This window comes from Vicugna pacos, chromosome 18 (genome assembly GCF_048564905.1).
Source record: "Vicugna pacos chromosome 18, VicPac4, whole genome shotgun sequence".
In the NCBI taxonomy this organism is placed as follows: Eukaryota; Metazoa; Chordata; class Mammalia; order Artiodactyla; family Camelidae; genus Vicugna; species Vicugna pacos.
This window is the reverse complement of record NC_133004.1, coordinates 8,873,009-8,890,330: the sequence shown is the minus strand read 5'-3', so window position 1 is coordinate 8,890,330 and position 17,322 is coordinate 8,873,009. Positions and strand designations below refer to the sequence as shown.

General features: G+C 42.5%; 1 protein-coding gene across 1 annotated transcript in view; it reads right to left on the bottom strand.

The window, feature by feature from the left end:
- Nucleotides 1–3,112: 3,112 nt before the first annotated feature.
- The window catches only part of LOC140687012 (trafficking protein particle complex subunit 9-like), a 233,014-nt gene continuing 218,804 nt past the window's right edge, over nt 3,113–17,322 (bottom strand). The window contains exon 3 of the mRNA XM_072942157.1: nt 3,113–3,627. Within this exon, the coding sequence (XP_072798258.1) occupies nt 3,379–3,627 (249 nt within the window). The 3' untranslated portion in view covers nt 3,113–3,378. The remainder of the gene's footprint in view (nt 3,628–17,322) is intronic.

Below are 17,322 nucleotides of genomic sequence, written 5' to 3'. Positions count from 1 at the left end.
TTGGAGCTTGTACCTCCCCATATATATCTATGGAGTGGAGTTGGCAACTGAAGAGAAACTTTGTGTTCCCTTAAAGCTAGCTGAAGGACGGCTTTCACACACACTTATCTCTCAGAACTGAGCATGTGGAGAGATGTTCGTTCATCCAGCCCAAAGGGAACGGGTGGCAGGAGAAACACTTACTCTGGTTTCTCAGTCTGTTTCCTAGTGCCGGTTTGAAGTGCCTGCCGTTTTCACTGTAAAACCGAGTTGGGGCTTGTACCTCCCCATATATATGTATGGAGTGGACTTGGCAACTGAAAAGAAACTTCGTGTTCCCTTCAAGCTAGGTGAAGGACGGCTTTCACACACACTTATCCCTCAGAACTGAACATGTGGAGAGACGTTCGTTCATCCAGCACAAAGGGAACGGGTTGCAGGAGAAGCACTTACTCTGGTTTCTCAGTCTGTTTCCTAGTGCCGGTTTGAATTGCCTGCCGTTTTCACTGTAAAACCGAGTTGGAGCTTGTACCTCCCCATATATATGTATGGAGTGGATTTGGCAACTGAAAAGAAACTTTGTTTTCCCTTGAAGCTAGGTGAAGGAAGGCTTTCACACACACTTAACTCTCAGAACTGAGCATGTGGAGAGACGTTCTTTCATCCAGCACAAAGGGAACGGGTTGCAGGAGAAAGACTTACTTTGGTTTCTCAGTCTGTTTCCTAGTGCCGGTTTGAAGTGCCTGCCGTTTTTACTGTAAAACCGAGTTGGAGCTTGTACCTCCCCATATATATGTATGGATCATAAGCCGACACAAAATAAGAGATATAGAAAAGTTAAAGGCGCTGAAATCAATGTCCGGAAAACCTAGCTTAGATTTCTAAATGGCCCAACTTAACTAAGCACAGCACTGCCTCATCAAGAATGGGGCAAATAGCATCTAGTGTATTTTTTTTAAATAAATAAATAATTATCCTGTTCCTACCACATACTATTATGATAAGACTGAGTATAAGTTCTAACAACAAATAATGTACAAATCATAATTTCTACTTCATTCAAACTGCTTCTTCTATGAAATTTGAATCTTTTTTTCTTAAGACGTATTTGTGCCATATGACCTAGTGATAAAATTTTCAACTGGCTTTTATTAAAATAGTTCACCATAGTGCGAGTTTATTACGTCAACTATTCCTTTATGGGAAACCCATGTGCCTTGTCACTCTCTGTCATTAGATTTCCTGTGGAAAATTCAATCCTTCATTCAGGAAAATGCTGAGCAATATATCTCATGGAAAACCGTCATAAACTGCAACAGAAGAAAATGAAAATGACACTGAGCATTCTGTGAATCCGGCAGACACACACCGTGCACTGTTGTGTTCCTGCCTCGAATTTCTTTAACCAGTAGGGAAATGTGCATCTCAAGAAATAGACATACACATTTTTCAGACTTGAGCACACAATTTCCCTTTCAGGGTTTAGTGGGCTTCCATTTAATTCTATGAGAAATATTTAAAACCACAGAACAACAGCTGAGATAGGGTTTAAAGTACCTTTTATGTCAGTGAAAATAAAGCCAACTGACTGTTATCATTTTTACTTTATTTGATCTCACTCTCTTACTTTACCTCCCCAACCTCCTCCACAAAATGATGGTGAACATCCCCTCCTGGGTCAGAAATCTAAATAGAAATTACCAATCACATTGAGGTGTGCTTTGTTGTTTTATTTTTCAAAACAACCAAGTTTCATTCATATGATTTAATAATTAAGATCAGAAACAAAGTCTACTCAATAAATGTTAGACAACACATGTCGTCATAGCTGCTCATCAGGTTTGGCCCCACGTTACACACTTTTACATGGACATGTGCCATGTGCTGTCATGGGAAACGGTGAGTGGGGCAGGGCCTCTGCTCTCACAGGGCACACAGCCTGGTGGGGCAGGCGGTGTTCAATCATTGCCCTTTTCTCTTTTATGTACTTACAAATTATGGGAAATGCTATTTAAAAAGAACAAAATGAGTCAATGAAAGTGAAAAATACAAGGACAGTATTTAGGCTGAGGGAAGACAGGGAATCTCTTTGAAGATCTAACACTCCACTGAGACCCAAAGGACAACTCTGGCACTGCAGGTGAAAGGCAGGGACACACTGATAAAGGGCTGAAATCCAGAATATACCAAAATTTCTTTACACTCAACAAGAAGGATGAATAACCTGATTAAAAAATGAGCAAAATGCCTGAAAACACACCTCATCAAAGAAGAAATCTAGATGCCAAAGAAGCCTTTGGAAAGATGCTCCACAGCACCTGTCATCAAGGGGATGCAGACTGAAACAGCGAGATACCACTGCACACCTGTCAGAACTGCCAAAATGCAGAACACTGACAGCACCGAATGCTGGCAAGGATGTGGAGCACCAGAAATTTTAATGCATTGTTGGTGGGAATGAAAAATGGCCCAGGTACTTTGGATGATGTTCTGGCAATTTTTTACAGAGCTAGACGTAATTCTAACATCTGATCTGGCAACTGTGCTCCTTGGTGTTTACTCGATTAAATGGAAACTTATGTTCACACACAAATCTGCATACAGATGTTAATAGCAGCTTTATTCATACTCAACAGAATTCAGAAGCAACTAAGCTCTTCTTCAGTAGGTGAATGGATAAATAAACTGTGGTTCCGCCAGAAAATGGACTATTATTTGGTGCTAAAATGAAATGAGTTATCAAGGAATGGAAAGACATGGAGGAACCTTAAATGCATATTACCAAGTGAAAGAAGCCAATCTGGGAAGTTTCAGCAACTGTCTGATTCCAACTGTATGGTGTTCTGGGAAAGGGAAAAACACAGAGACTGAAAGATCAGTGGCTGCCAGAGGCTAGAGGGGAAAGAGCAATGAATGAGGTGCAGCATGGAGCATTTTAAGGTCACTAAGACAGACGACTCTGTATGATGCTGTGATGGTGGATACATGTCATTGTACATCTGTCCAAACCCACAGAGTGCACAACACAATGTGTAAATCCTAGTGTCAAGTATGGGCTATGGGTGATGATGACGTGTCAGTGTAGGTTGACCCATTGTCACAAATGTACACTCTGTTGCAGGTGTCAATATTGAGGAGGCTGTGGGGACAAACTGCAGTTCTTACACCCAATCCAGCCCCAGCCACCGCTGTTAATAAAGCTCTATGGGTGTGTGGACTGTCTGGCTGTTCTGGCATCTAAACAGCAGAGCTGAGCAGCTGCACCAGAGATCAGGAGGTTTTCAGACCCTGAAATATTTACCCCCAAGCCCTTGAAAGGAAAAGTCTGCTGAGCCCTGTTCTAAATGAATCAAAATTCACCCTGATGAGGCAGGACAGCAGGGCCCAAACCAGGCATGGTTAATGGGGCTGAAGCAATGTTTTAGTTCCAACACATTTGCTGAAGTCCTGCAGGTCCAGCGACAGACTGTAGCCAGGAAGCGTCTGCAGGAGGAGTCGGGAGCAGGCCTTCCCGCCAGGCTCTGGGATGCCGGGGGCCGCGTGCCGCACGGGGGCCACCCGCTTGAAGAAGGTGGACTTGCAGTGGAAGCCGATCAACTCGTAGAGCTCGGAGAGGATGCTGCACGGCTGAATTCTCTCCTCGGAACGCTGAAGCACAGGGAGAAAAGCAACAAGCATCTGAATGAAACACGTAAGTGAAAAAAGACCCATAAAAATGGTTTTCCCTTAAAACAGAGACCCGATGACACAGGAAGGAAGAGGAAGGCTGACTTAGTGCACTGATGGGACCGGATGCAGAAACGCAGGGAAGCAGCACTGTGCAGACACTCCAGACCCCCTCTGGGCCCCACCTCTCCGCATTCCACCTGTCCCTTTACTAGAAAAGCCCGTATTCCCTGAAATAGAGGAATCTGCTACCTAAACATGGGACACAGAGAAGGGAAAGAGGAAAAGGAAGGGAAAGTAAAGGAACAACAGTTCATCTAGACCCTAGGGTCTGGGCGGGACTTTCACCAAACACACAACTTCTCAAAGCACAGAGCGCACAGGGAGAGGCTGACAGAGTGATTGCGACTTCTGCTCCTAAAGCACCCAGCTACCTGTCAGCACATGCTGTGCCCGTTACTGAATCATTACAATCATCTCAGAAACAACTATTACCCCGGCTCACAGGCAAGGAAATCTGAAACTCGGGGAGGAATTATTATCATCCTGGACAAAGTCCCACAGCCCAGTAGTCTCAGAGCCTCCGGCAGACCCTGGGCTAAAATGCTCCTCATCACCACGGGCCCTGAGACTCACGCTGAGGCCACGTCAGGTCTGCACGGGCCCAGAGCACAGTCTGTGGGACAGGGAATGCTCCCACTCGAAGTGCCAGGTCAAGGCCCTCAGGAACTTGTGTAATGAAACCAAATCCCCAAACTCATTTCCAACCCACTGCCCTGTCCGGGAGGACTGCTCGGCACAACTGCACTGTCACCTGTGCACAGGCTGAGCAAGGGGCCCAGACAGTGATGTGACATCCCAGTGGAAGTGGCTCGGAGACCACTTCATCACAGGACAGATTCTCCCGGCTTCCAACGTTAACTCTCCATTCCATTTCCAACTGGAAAGTAAGTTTAGACTTGTTTTCCTCTCTTAGAAACAAAGAGAGCGGTAACATCAGAGGGAAACTCAAGACTGAGGAAGAGTCTCCTGGTCACTTGCAAGGATAGGCCGGGGAGGGAACAGAGACAGGGATCAGAAAGAACCGTGTTCCAGTCCAAAGTCTGCACGTCACTCGCTTTGACAGTTTCCTTTTTAATACAGGTGATAAAATCTAATTATGATTGTTGGGAAAACTAAATGAAATAACGTATTCCACTAGCATAGGTGTAAAATCCTCCATGAGTGTTCCAGAAATGGACGTGATCGTGGTTAGTTACTGTCTGCCAATTCTTGTGTTCTCAGCTCACATCACCCAACCAGAGATGTGCGAGAGAATGCCTCACCAGCCAGCAGCCTTCTACAACTTGGAAACTTACAGTGTCCGAAGAGCAGGCAGTGTTGGATGCTTTGTGGCACTCTGGAGGTAGCACTCCAGTGATGACTTTAAAAAGCTGGGGAGAATTTAGGGGACCATACAGTTCAAATACAGAGTACCCATTCCATGTCTACAAATATTCATCTCTAGCCATGATGATTAAGAGAGGAAATACATATTCAAACATACATCATTTTCCCACATAAGTGCATCAAAACAATTTGGAAAGAGTGTAACTTTCTTCTCTAGATCACACAGCGGGGATTACAAGGTTTGTACTGACAGCCCTACTTGTAAATCATCTGCAAACGTAACTGGGTCCACTATCAGTCATCATAATTTGAAGGGAATGTTAGAAAAGAAAAAAGCCAAGCTAATACACTCCAGTCTTTTGTTTGGTTACGATGTCACAGAGGAGATGGACAGCTCAATAAGGAACCACTCTGCCGTGATCACGGAGCCGGGGAGCGGGATGTGCGGCAAGATGTATGACGCAGCCGCAACTGTGCCCATGCTTCTAGGCAGGTACCCAAAGTCACCTTGACAAGGTGTGAAACGTTTATGCCCACGTCCTCATAACCTGACATGTATTAAAGAGAAATGGAAACTTATAAACGGCCAATACCCTTGGTGGATACACTGTCCAAAGAGCAAAGTCACAGTTTGACAACTGGCCATCCCGGTACCTTGGGATTCATTCTTGAAGAACCTTAAAAACCACTCCTCTGTCCTCAAGAAGTGCTGCCTACTAGTCCTATCTTTGGCTCATGGATACCGCATGTTGAAGTGAACTTCAATGTCTGCACAGATTTGACTGTCTTTCTCCAGGTTCACTTGTCCATTCTGAAGAGGCCTGAGTTAAGTCCAAATCCCTTAAGATTAATTCCCTCCAGTGACAACTCAACGAGCCTGTAATTACAAGCCAACTGAACAGGACTGTCCTCAGCGAAAAATGTCACCAACCCTTCACTGCTTTCTTAAACTCCTCTCCTGGTTAATTGCAACATACTAACACCACCCTCCACCAAGTTCCCCAAATATGTCAAATAGAAAGTAAGGTCCATAAAAGAGGAGACAACTCCATAGTCACCTTTGAATTCCTAGCATAAAGTAATGCCAACAAATAGAAATATGATTATGGCTTCTTTCCTTTAAAACCTTTCTGGTTATTTAAATGAGACCATGGAAGGGAGGTGTTTGAGTCCAGTATCTTGATCCAGAAGACTCTGGAGGCCTTTTTCAGAATGGCTGTCCACTGATTCATTCAAATCACACCTTCTCTTTCCGGGAGGAGCTGTGATTTTCTGCCATGGGTTTGTGGTCACTCTCATGCCAGAACAGCTTTAAACTAAATCCTTACTTTGGATATGTTATTTTTTCCCGCTTCCAAAAAATTTTACTTTCCTTACTTCCTTGCCTTGAGGAATGCTTTTATTCTTTTCTTTCTAATTCAACCTTTTATAAAGCAGGATTCTCAGGATGTGCTTGGCCTTACATAAGAACAGCCATCCAACTCCCAGTGTGAGAGGCCACAGGCTCACCTCCTGCCCTCCTGCCAGGGCAACTGAAACTCAGTTCAGGAGCCAACCAGCACCTCAGGGCTTCTAAGGCTCACGTATCTCCCAGAATCCCTGCTTTCTGGTTTGTCTTGGCTTCTGAGAATTTCCCCTCACTTTCTTGACAATTAGCTGTGCAGCTTGAAAGATGAGGAAGGAAGGTTTTATTTCTTAATCAGAATTTAAAGGAACTTATGTAATGAAGCTTTTCACAAGTTTCTAGAACCCTTCATGGCTGAGACAGAAAACACACAAGATATTTTCTAAATTTAGCTATCATGTGCATTTTTTCTTTGCTTTTGTTTTGTTAACTGCTAATAGACATTTTTTAATTAAAAAATAAAATAAGGTCCCAAATAAGATAGAAAATTGAAGGGGCAAACAAAATTAAAGAGCAAAGACAGAAAAATGATAAGTACTCTACAAAGTTAATAGAATAAATACACTATGGATCAGACCAGCAATTCTCAGTAACAGCTAATTGAAACCGGACCATGAGGTAAAACGTCTCTCCTGTCAGGAGATGACCAACAGAAAATAGAATTAAATCAACAACCTAAAATTCTAAGTCTGGCGAGGTATAGAAGTCTACCAGCTAAATGTGTCTTCTTCTGGAAAAGAGGGAGACTCACCAGCTCTTTTCTGTGGAGCCTGAGCCCAGGGGAGGACAGTGAAGTGTGTTCTGTAAGTACCCAATTAGCAAAGTGAGTGATGAATAAAGAGATGTGAGCTTTGATGAGAGATGATACTACTATTCACTTGTCCTGTAAAGTATGTCTTCACGTTCAGAGATCAATATCTCGGCAGGAAAATGCACAGCCCGGGACCAGACCACTTCTGTGATTGTGACACTGCACTTAGATGTCTCAAGGGCACCTCCAACTCCACCTGCCAAGAGCTAACTTCACGGTGTTCCTCCCATAGCCATCCTGCCCAGGGCCCATGGTCGTGGACAAGGTCTCTCTGCCTCTCCCAGCTCAGGCCAATCACTCACAGATGTGACAAGACCCCTCCTTCAGGGACAAATTTCCTCAGTCAATGAGATCCACCACCCACACCTGTCCTACCAGGTACTCACTGGCACTCCCTCAGCACTGACTCTGTGCTGGGGACCATGCTGCACACTGTGCACACGTTATCTCACTGGATCTACACAGCAGTCCTGGGAGTTCGGTACATCACTGCTTCTATTGATTAGATAAATTGTTTCACTTCCTTGGGTGTGTCATCCAAAGTGACACGGCTACTGAGCCACAAACCTGGGACTGAAAATCACTTGAAAATTGAACACTGCTACACCTCGCAGCCACCCTACTCTGACTCATCACATCACCTCCTGCCAAGCCTTCTAAATGTTTCTAAGCATTCTACAAGACAAAAGTGATCTACGAGAGCACCGCACTAGCCTACTTAAAATCTGTCAATGACGGTCCACTGCTCTTAGGGGAAAGCCCCACCGGGCCTGAGCACAGCCCAACGGCCCGGCATCCGCTTTCCCTGCGCGGCCGTGCCGCCTCACCCACCACGCAGCTCTACACGTGAAGCGTCCAGGACAGGGATGCTGACTCCGTACAACCCGGGGCTCGTCTCACTCAAACAATGATCACCCTCTTCAGTGGTTACCTTCTTCAATACTGAATCTCAGAAAAATATTTTCTCTGGATGAATCAATATCTTTTTCCTTACAACTTCCCATCATTGATAATGAGCTCCCCCCAAAAGAGAGAAGACCTAATCCTCAGTCTCCTTATCTGTAAAGTGCAAATAACAGGGAAATATGAGAGGTTTTACTAGAAGTAATATTCATGTGAGGCTGAGGGACAATTCCCAACATACAGTAAGTACTCAATATGTGCTTACTTAATATTAATAAGAATAGATTACATTCCAGCAACCTTAAATCAATGCTTTATGGCTTTGTCTAAAAGACTACCGACAAACAGTTGGACGAACTGTTTTCAGCAGATCAGCACAAGTGTACTGGGCAAGGTAAGCGCTGACTCCAGTTACAGCTGCAACCAACCAGCACTACGGGGCGGGAGCAGTTTGCTCAAACTCTTACATGTTGCTTGAGCATTTAGTTGTAGTTATTGAATAAAGACAGGTATTATTTACTCAAAGCTCCTGAAACATAAATCTTCAAAGATTGATGCAAATTATGTTTCAAGTACAACACTCTCACTAGAAATTACTTGAAAATTATAGCCTTAGCTCCTCTGCACATCAAAAGAGCATTTTCCTAATGTATCTGACTATATACTCTGAAAGGATTGTTTAAAAGAAATTAAGATGAAGCCATCCTGAATAAGATCTCAGTATCATCTACACAAACCCCACCCAAAGGTCTCATTTCTCACTTCCACATAGGTGTTCAGATGGCTTAAGCTGGGTCTTGGTTTCTTATGACACGGGGGTGGGAAGAATTGTGGATAGATCAATGTAGCAAATATAAACCTAGTGTATTTGCTATGTAGGAATCCTAGGAATAAATAAATTGATATATATAGTCCCACCCTTATGAAGCTAAGCCTTTCCATTTACAACAGCATAAAAAATAAAATGAGAGATACATTTAACAAAAGTTTACAAGATTTGTACATTGAATATTTTGAAGTATCACCAAAAAAATTTAAAATATCTTCATATATGGAAGGCATCCCATGATCATGCAATGGTAGAAAATATTGTTAAAAATGTTAAGACTTCCCAAAGTAATCTACATATTTAATGGAATCCCTATCAAAATTCCAGCTGACTTCTTTGCAAAAATTGAAAAACTGATCCCAAAATTCATATTGAAAGCAAGGGACCCAGGTCAGCCAAAACAATCTTGAAAAAGAAGAGCAAATTTGGAGGACTCACTCAAAGGTTACAGCAAATCTATAGCACTCAAGTCATTATGCTTCTGTCATAAGTTTGGATGCAGAAATCTATGAGACACAATAAAAAATCCTGGGGGGAAACTTACATTTACAGTCAGTTTTCCAGAAATGTGCCAACAAAACTCCATTGAAAGTATAGTCTATTCAACAAATGGAGCAGAGACACCTGGGTATCTGAAGGCAAAAGAATGTATCTGGAATCTGGACCCCGTATTTTATATAACAAATATTAATTCAAAATGGATCACAGACAGAAACGTAAAAACTAAATGTATGAACTTTCTAAAAGAAGACATAGTATGAATCTTTGTGGTCATAGGATAGGCTATGGCTTCCTAGATACAATACCAAGAGCACAAGTGATAAAACAAAATAGATAAAATGGACTTCATCAAATTAAAATCATTTGTTACAAAGGACATCATCAAGAGTGTGAAATGAAAGGGGAAAGGGGGAGCTCAAATGATAGAGTGTGTGCTAAGGAAGAAAAACAAAATGAATAAATCTAATTACCTCCCCTATAAAGAAATTGTTTTAATGTTTAAAAAAATTAAAGTGAAATGACAATCTGCAGAATAGGAGAAAAATCTTGCAAAGCATATATCTAATAAGAGACTAGTATCCAGGATATAAAACAAATGCTTACAACTGAACAATACAAAGAAAATCGACCCAATTTTTTAATTTGCCAAGGATTTAAATAGATACACAATTGGCCAATAAGCATCTGAAAAGATGCTCAGCATCACTAGTGAAATCAAAATCAAAATGAGATCTCATTTTAAACTCACTAGGATGGTTATAATCAAAACATGGACAATAACAAGTGTCAGTCAGGAGGCAGAGAAATGGATACCCTCAATATGCAGCCGTTGGAAAGGGGCAATGGGGCAGCTTCTTTGGAAAAGCCCGATGTTTCCTCAAAAGGTTAGAGTTATGTGGCTGAGCAATTCCACTCCTACATGTAGAGTCATCCTTCAGTGTCCTCGGGGGGTTGGTTTCAGGAACCCCTCACCCTGGATACCATAATCCAAGGATGATCAAGTCCTTTTGCAATCAGCCATCTGGATCCATGAAGTGGAAACTACAGATATGGTGGGCCAACTGTACAGCCAAGAGAATGGAAATGTATTCTCACAAAAACTTGCACATCAATATTCATAGCAGTATCATTCAGAGTAGCTAAAAGTCACTAAAAATATCCATCCATCAATGAATGGATAAAAAAAATTACCAAGAATAGTCCCACAAACTTTTGGTAATTGAATCTTTGACAAAGGAGGTGAGAACATACAATGGAGTAAAGACAGCCTCTTCAGCAAATGGTGCAGGGAAAACTGCACAGCTGCATGTAAATCAATGAAGTTAGACTACCCCCTCACAACATACAAAAAAATGAATTCAAAATGGCTTAAAGACTTAAAATTGTAGACAAGACACTATAAACCTCTTAGAAGAAGACATAGGCAAAACATCTGACATATATCTCAACAATGTTTTCCAAGAGCAGTCTACTCAAGCAATAGAAATACAAGCAAAAATATACAAGTGGGTTCTAATTAAACTTACAAGCTTTTGCACAGAAAAGAAAACAAAAATTAAAGCAAAAAGACAACCTATGGAATGGGAGAAAATAGTTGCATTAAATGAAAGTGACAAGGGCTTAATTCCCAGAATATGTAAACAGCTTTTTCACTTGATAAAAAAGAAAAACAAACAATTCAATCCAAAAATGGGCAGAAGACCTAAAGAAACATTTCTCCAATGAAGACATACAAATGGCCAATAGGCACATGAAAAAATGCTCAATATCATTATCAGAGAAATGCAAATCAAAACTGCAAACAAGTATCACCTTTCACCAGTCAGAATAGCCATCATTCAGAAGTTCATAGACACTAAATGCTGGAGAGGCTGTGGAGAATTGGGAACACTCCTACACTGTGGTGGGAATGCAGTTTGGTGGAGCCATTGTGGAAAACTGTATAGAGGTTCCTCAAAAGACAAAACCTTGGGGGCCCAGATGACACAGCAATCCCACTCCAGGGCATATATCCGTAAGGAAACGTAATTCAAAAAGACACTTTCACCCCAATGTTCACAGCAGCACTATTTACAATATGAAGACATGGAAACAACCTAAATGTCCACTGACAGATGACTGGATAAAGAGGTTGTAGTATATATGTCCAATAGACTACTATTCAGCAATAAAATAATAATAAAATAATGCCACTTGCAGCAATATGAATGGACCAGGAGAATGTCATTCTAAGTGAAATAAGCCAGAAAGAGAAAGAAAAATACCATATGAGATCGCTCACATGTGGAATCTAAAACAAACAAACAAAAAAAAACAAAGAAACAAAAAGATAAACTTATCTACAGAACAGAAACAGACACAGAGACATAGAAACCAAACTATGGTTACCAGAGGGGAGAGGGTGTGGGAAGGAATAAATTGGGAGTTCAAGATTTGCAGATGCTGAGTATGTATACAATAAACAGCAAGTTTATACTGTATAGCACCCGAGAATATATTTAATAACTTATAGTAACTTATGTTTAAAAAGAATATGAAAATGAGTACAGGTATGTTCCTATTTAACTGAAGTTTTGTGCTGTACACAAGAAACTGACGCAACACTATAAACTGACTAGACTTCAATGAAAATATTTTTAAATAGACCAAAAACAAAAAAAAGGAAAAGGATATTATCAAACAAAAAGAATAAAGTACTGATTCAGGCTACAATATGAATGAACTTTGAAAATTTATGCTAAAATAAGCCCGTCACAAAAGGGCAAATAGTGCCCTTTAAGGTGAACTGTATCTAAGCATTTATTGTACTACTCCTGTAAATTTTCCGGAGTTTTGAAGTCTATCAGTATCAAAATAAAATGTATTATTCATTAAAAACTTAAAACGCTTCCTCACAGGAGGGCTTTAATTAGTAAATGCAGAAAAGCATGTAAAACTCTTGGAACAACAATTTGCACGTCCACACACAGTCACTGCTGTCACTGCCACTCAGAGTGTGGTGCCAGCGCTGATGAGAGCTGCCTCCACTCGCTCCCCTGCAGACAGGAGTGAAGGCCTGAGCTTTGACAGGCAGGGTTTGCGTGAACCTGGGTCAGCCACAGCCACGTCCCAGACTCTGCGTTACCCAAATTTCTTATACAAACTGCAACATGTAATGTAAACACTCTAGAGGGATGTATCTTACAACACAGGGAATACAGACAATGTTTTACAGTAACTATAAATGGAGCATCTATTGTACACCTGAAACATATATTTTAAATCAGCTATGTCTTTATAAAAAATTAAAAAATAATTTAAAAATGTTATCCCTTTAATATTCAATTTGGTTTTTAATTAACTACTAAACAGCTTAGAATATATAAAAGCATTTAAGTGTGATGTTTGTTTACAAATTTATTTACTTCAGCCTCCTGCTAAAAGAGAAATTAAGCAATTTTTTAAACACAGCTTAACAACCATAACAACAAAAAGGCAAAACTGAGAGTGAAGAGAAAATGGAGATTCAATACTTAAATGAAACCAGGGGGAGGTAAACTCATAAAAATGGATTCCATGAAGTCAGGGCAAGTGTTAAAGGCCGACTAGAAATTCAGCTGTAAGATTCTTGGCAGCTAAAGCAAAAAGAAAAAGATGATGGGGCAGGTGGTAGAGCGTGTGCTTAGCGTGCACGGGGTCCTGGGTTCAAGCCCCAGGGCCTCCACTAACAGATAAATATACCTAATTACCTACCCCCCAAAAGAGCCCCAAAGAAAAGAAAAAGAGGAATTTCTTTCCAAAAAAATCCTGATATTAAATTTGGATTAAATACTTTAAAAAAAAAAGAAAAATAGAAAAGATGAGTGACACTGTGAACAAAAACCCCAGCTGGGCTAACAAGCTAAGTCACAAATCTAAGTGTGATAAGTGTCGGTTTACTGATCTAAGTTTTGCTGGGCTAACTCGTAAATCTGAAGTTCAGTGTCAGTTTACTGGGCTAACAAGCTAACTCGTAAATCCAAGGTCAACAATTGTCAGTAACATGATCTGTTCCAAATTGATAAGCTTCAGTGTACTGCTTCCTTGCTTTTTGTTGTTTGAGCCTTATTGGCTAAAAGCCCCATACTTGTAATTAACCCTATAAAACCTCATGTGCACGTCTTGGAGGTGCTCAGGGCTTGGGAACAGAAGCCCCTCTGAGCCCGCTGGCATAATAAATCTCAGTACTCCCACCCTCTGAGTGGTGCTTATTTCTTGGCTGGCCTGTTGTTTCCGTAACAACACAAGTGATAATGCCCGTGAGATAAATCTGCGATGGCTGCTGGCAGGTCCCCATGTCTCATGTGGGAATATCTGAAACATATTTTTCACCACTCAGAGTCATCCTCAGCCCACCCCACATCTCCCGCTGTTAAATGCAGGAGCACACGCAGGGCCCGGCCTTTGCTCTCTCTGTGTCATCACAGTGAGACAGGATGGAAGGGGGCAGAGCAAGCCATTCAAGAAAGACCACAGCAATTAACATCAAAATGGTGAAGAATTCAACCCCCAATAGGTCTTGAGGCTCAGGATGAAGAGATTTAACTTCTAGCAGATCTTGAGCTTCATTATACACCCATTGTAATAGTAACATGGTGAATAACACGGCCCCAGGCACCATGGCAGTCACAAGGCTAGCCACAAAAGGTCAAAGGGTGGGAAATGGCCAACTCCCTGGAATCCCAGCCCCTTGCCCTAAGGCTGGTCCTTCTACTTATTAGCATATGAAACCACGAAGCCCAAGAAAAGGAGCAACACAGAGCCACCTCCCAGGAACCCCTCTCTCTACCTCTTCGGAGAAGGCCCACACTATTTCTGTGGAGTATGTGCCTACTTTTAATCTGAGCATCAAACCCCCATACTTCGTGACGTTTCTCATGCCTGTCAATGTATCTCTCTGAATAAATCTACCTTTACTCAACACTGGCTTGTTCTTGAATTCTTTTCTGCATGAAGTCAAGGAACACAATCTGGTGGGGCACATCCCAGGGGCTCAACGGAAGCCTGGGACACAGCCCTTCTCATGCCCCACATATTTTTTCTTGTATCAACAGGACTGGGATGTGAAGTGAGGTCTGAGGCCCCAGCTAAGGGACAGAAGCAGCCTCCAGGTCTCCAATTGGTGGGCAGCCTCTCCCCCATCAGGGGCCATGGGGTCTGCCCGGTTCTCTGTGTTTTTTTGTTGTGCTGACTCCCCAGTCAGAGAGATTTCTCCTTAGGCCTGGCTCCACAAAACCCTTCTCTCCAAAATACAAGCACATCATGTCACAATCCTCTTGTTCAACCATGAATTGTTCAGCCAACTTTTTCCTTCCCCAGTTAAGTACCTAAATGTCCTCCCTGCCATCCCACCACTTCTTTCTTTTTGAGAACTCTGCACTCCCCACACACCATCCTGAACGCCGGTGCCTTGCTGGCTGGGACTGAGATGTTTCAGTCTCAAACATCCTGAGTCCTTTCTCTTTCCACTTTCTAACTTAAAAAGGCCTTCCTGTGTCTCCCACCGCTCTGATTCTGAACGTCAATAAATGCTCAGGTTACATTCACTATGTGAATACCTCCCAGGTTTTGGCTAGGTTTCCTTCCCAAGATCTTCATTAAGGAGCTGCATCAAGAAGTTTAAAGGGGCTATTCTTACATTTGAGTGGAGGAGCCTGCAAGAAATTTAAATGGCTTTGAAGAGAGAGTTAACCAGGGACAGAGAGGTCGCAGGTCCTAGTCAACAGTGTCATGAGGCAAAATGTTCTTCAAAGGCTCAGAGTGGCTTCTGAACACGGAGTCCTCAGGGAGGAGGTGACAGGCAGTGAGTGGGGTGAGTGACACAGGGTACGGTCCCCCAGCAGGGGAAGAATTGGTTATTTTCTAGTTTTGCAATTTCTTACTAACTTTTTCTCTTATTGTCACATACCATTTCCTACGAATTAAGCATATCAATGTCAGCCATTTGGGCCACTTGGGAGAAGCTACACGATGCCATTCACAAGGCTGGGACATGACAGCCACACCAGTCTAGGTTGAAAGACCAGTGGGGGTATATCCATGGTAATCACGGGCATGCGGCAAACTCCCCAGATTCAAAGACCTCCTCTCAAAGTTGGCGCCAATAAAACTACCAAGCAAAATGCGTGATGATTATGGCCAACATCTGTTTATTAGTTAAGTGCCTGTGACACCTGCCACTTAATAGGGAATGAGTACAATCAACGAGGCCCTGTCTACCTGGCCACACGCGCCCTGCCTTCCTGCCTTGGTGCAGCAGCAGAGCTTGTTTAGCTGAGATGAGCGCCCCCAGAGCAGCCCCGATGGGAAAGCTCCCAGCTCTGCACGGCCAGACGTGTTCCTTTCCTTCTCAGAGCTGATCACAATTTGCTGTCGTCTGTTTTTATGTTTATCCCTTTTGTAACTGCCTCTCCTCCGGAGATTTTGCTCAAGCAGCACAGGACCAGGTGTGTCTTGTGGCCTGCCGGATATTCTGGGCTGGGAAACAGCCGAGCCCACATCTGGCTCTGGTGCTGAACGGAGAGAGCAGAAGGCCCAGGAGCCCATGCTGAACCGAGGCCCCTGCACACAAAATTATGGTCTGACTTTGGGCAAATTACACAGTCTTTTTTACCCTGAGATTCCTCATCTGTCCATAAAAATAACTGCCCATGGCACACAGAGTTACAAGTATTAAAGGAAATCACCAAATTCACAAACTAGCCAAGGGGCTACCAGTGCATCCTAAACAGACACATGCTGCCTTTAAGGCTCTGACACACACCAAGCGTGGTGGTCGAACAAAGTGTACACTGCTAAGTGTCAGTGTGTTAAGTGCTTCATGTGTGCTATAATAATCTTCAGAACTTACAACAATCCCAGGAAGTAACGAATATTATCATGCCCATTTCACAGATTCACCATCAGTTTAAGAGAGGTTACATTCAAGTCCAAGGCGCTATGGTGAGTAAATGGCGATTTCAACCTGAATATGGGCCCAGGCCTGGGCTCCATCTCTGTCCCATCCACCTGACCACTGCCTATGAATTCCACCTGTCCAATACCCAAGTTGAAGCCAGCCAGCTCTTAAATGCAATGTGTGTCACCGTTTGTCAATGTTGGTTCATTACCATATACAGTTCTCAGAAAGCACTTCAGAAAGGAAAGTTGGACTCACATACCTGCCCACAAAGAAGAGGAATTCTGCCTTGCCTTCTCCTGTACGTGCAGAAACCCTTCCCATTCACCACCGAATCCTTTTGTATGCTTCCTCCGTGTTCATGTTTACACATGGCTTATTAAAGTAGAAGTTACCTGCAGTAATTCCATCTCGGTTCCATTCCAAGCTTCCAGATTATCCATAATCAGGGTAATATCATAATTTTCTGTGAATGAAAATACTACAAATTGAATGAAAATATTGCAACCATGTCACTAAACAAAGAATGCTGAAAACAAGTCATCAGCGGCTGCCGCCACCCCCCAGTGAAGACAGGCCTGCAGCCATTCACAACGGTGCCCTCTGAGCAGACTCAGAATAAGAAAGGACAGATTACTGGCCCTAGATAGCTAGGTGCTTGTCTAAAGTATATATTCAGTCAGCCCAAATGTTGGCTTCCTCCCATATATTGAAAAGCACTAAATTCATGAACTTGAGATACCTGGCTTTCTTTAGATAACAAGCAATGTTTTATTGTTCTGACTACCTGGTCTTTGTTGTAAAGCTCCTATATAATCCTAGCTTCTCCCCTACTCTTGGGAGCAGTCCCTCAGAGTGTTCTGAGAGGCGGTCATCCTGGCTTGAGTCCTCCTGACAAATAAAACATAACTCTTAACATTCAG